The sequence below is a fragment of the Octopus bimaculoides genome, chromosome 15 (assembly GCF_001194135.2).
Source record: "Octopus bimaculoides isolate UCB-OBI-ISO-001 chromosome 15, ASM119413v2, whole genome shotgun sequence".
NCBI lineage: Eukaryota > Metazoa > Mollusca > Cephalopoda > Octopoda > Octopodidae > Octopus > Octopus bimaculoides.
In genome coordinates, this window is record NC_068995.1 from 2,918,073 (window position 1) to 2,920,046 (window position 1,974).

Sequence of the window (1,974 nt, forward strand, 5' to 3'; positions counted from 1 at the left end):
TATATATAGGTTACTTGGAAAAGGACGCGTGGCGTTCGGAGTACATAAAACAGGGGACAACTGATGAAGGGAATGTTCTTTATGCTGCATGTCTGTTTCTCTGTTTGTTTGTTGTTTTTGTTGTTTGAAAAAAAGTTCGTTTTCTATGCTTTTGTTTTTTATGTTCTCGTTTCTCATTCTGTCCACGTTTTTTTGATGTCCTGTACCCATATATGCATGTATGTATACATATATATGTAGGTATGTACATATATGTATGTATATATTTATATATTATTTATATTATTATTATTATAATATACAGACGATACAAAGAAAACAAGGATGTATCATGTGAATATGTGTGTGTGTGTGTATATATATATATATATATGTGTGTGTGTGTGTGTGTGTGTTACTTGAAGATCATGGTGGTGGTGTCACTGATTTTTCCCAGTCGCATTTTCCCAGCCAACATTTCCTAGTCACATTTTCGTAGCCGACATTTCTCGATAGCAGTTTTCTCCCAGCAAGACTACTTTAGACAATATTTTCCGTTTTTATTTGCAATAATTCTATGAAAATTATAATTAACACAAGTAATCAGTAAGGAAGAAGATTACATGACGGAAAATGTTTTTATTTTGTTATGTTTAATTAAGGCTGTAAATAAATTATTTTAACTGTAAAAAGGTTATCAAACAGTTAACATTACAATTTCTCTTTATAAATACGTCATAAGATTTAAGATTAATAGCGATAAAAATTATCAAGTTATAAAGTTTGATTCATTTAGTATTTGCTTCCAGGAATATTCGAGAAATATTCGTTTGCTATAATTGAGTATTAACAAATTTTATGCTGGAATATGGATAACAACGTTTCATACATCGCAAGTATCAGAGGCAAGGAAAAAGCTTGCAACAATGGCTATGTTTATGGGTTTGACAAGAAAAGCAAGAAAGACGACCAGCTCTTCTTTTACCTCTGCGAGAGACAAAGATACGAGCAATGTCCATCGAGAATCCATGTAAAACATGACACGGTGGTGAAACGCATGCATCAACATAACCATGCTCCAAATCGATCAAGGAAAAAAACCTTGAAAATAGCTTCTGAGATCAAAGATCATGCGGCCACTTCCGCGGAACCGTTCATAAATACCATCATAGCAGACAGGACAACTCATATACCAGCCTCTGTTGCAGCAGCAGTAATTATACCAAATGTAGGTACTCTGTTTACTTTGCCTGTTCATTCACACAGATACAAAATACTATATATATGTAAATACTATATATATATATATATATATATATATATGTAATGTAATGTCTTTTTGTTGATATAGACACACGTACGCAGATGTGTTTATATACATACATGTACCTGTGCGGCTGTAATGGTCTGTCTTGGCTGGGATATCGATCGCTGGGAAAAGCGGCTGGGAAATGCGTTACATTGTGTGTGTGTGTGTGTGTGTGTGTGTGTATACATTTTATATTGTCGAGAGATATTCTTGCTTTTGGCACAACCGGTCTATTTTTCTTTTAGAGTGTATCCTTGTTTTTCCTGACTTATAGACTAACTGATCACACACACACACAAAGATGTGTGTAATTTCATTTATGTACCTGGAAATTCTACGAACAAATTCTGCTCATCGTATCAATGTTAATATGTATGTATGTATGTATGTATGTATGCGTGCGTGCGAGTGTGCATGTCTATACGAGTTCCTGTTTATGTGTTCTTGTCTGTGAGTGCTTGTATCGATGTTACTGTGTATATATATTTAAGCGTCCAACCCATGCTAGCATGGAAAATGAACGTTAAACGATGAGGATGATAAATGATTATATATATATATATATATATATAGACCTTTTGCGATGAAATCTCTTGCTATATTGGTAACGATTACATGTTTTTCTATGAACAAATATATATATATATATATATATATATATATATATAGAGTTATTAATATTTCTA

The 1,974-nt window shown here is 32.8% G+C and overlaps 1 protein-coding gene across 4 annotated transcripts in view; it reads left to right on the forward strand.

Annotated features, from left to right (window-relative positions):
• The window catches only part of LOC106879774 (uncharacterized), a 55,217-nt gene that overhangs the window by 16,308 nt on the left and 36,935 nt on the right, over positions 1–1,974 (forward strand). Inside the window, exon 1 of one of the 4 annotated variants that reach the window (XM_014929473.2) lies at positions 492–1,207. The exons of the other annotated variants lie outside the window; for them this stretch is intronic. Coding sequence (XP_014784959.1) covers positions 848–1,207 — 360 coding nt within the window. The 5' untranslated portion in view covers positions 492–847. Of the gene's footprint in view, positions 1–491; positions 1,208–1,974 lie in introns of those variants that run through there. 4 annotated transcript variants of the gene reach the window in all.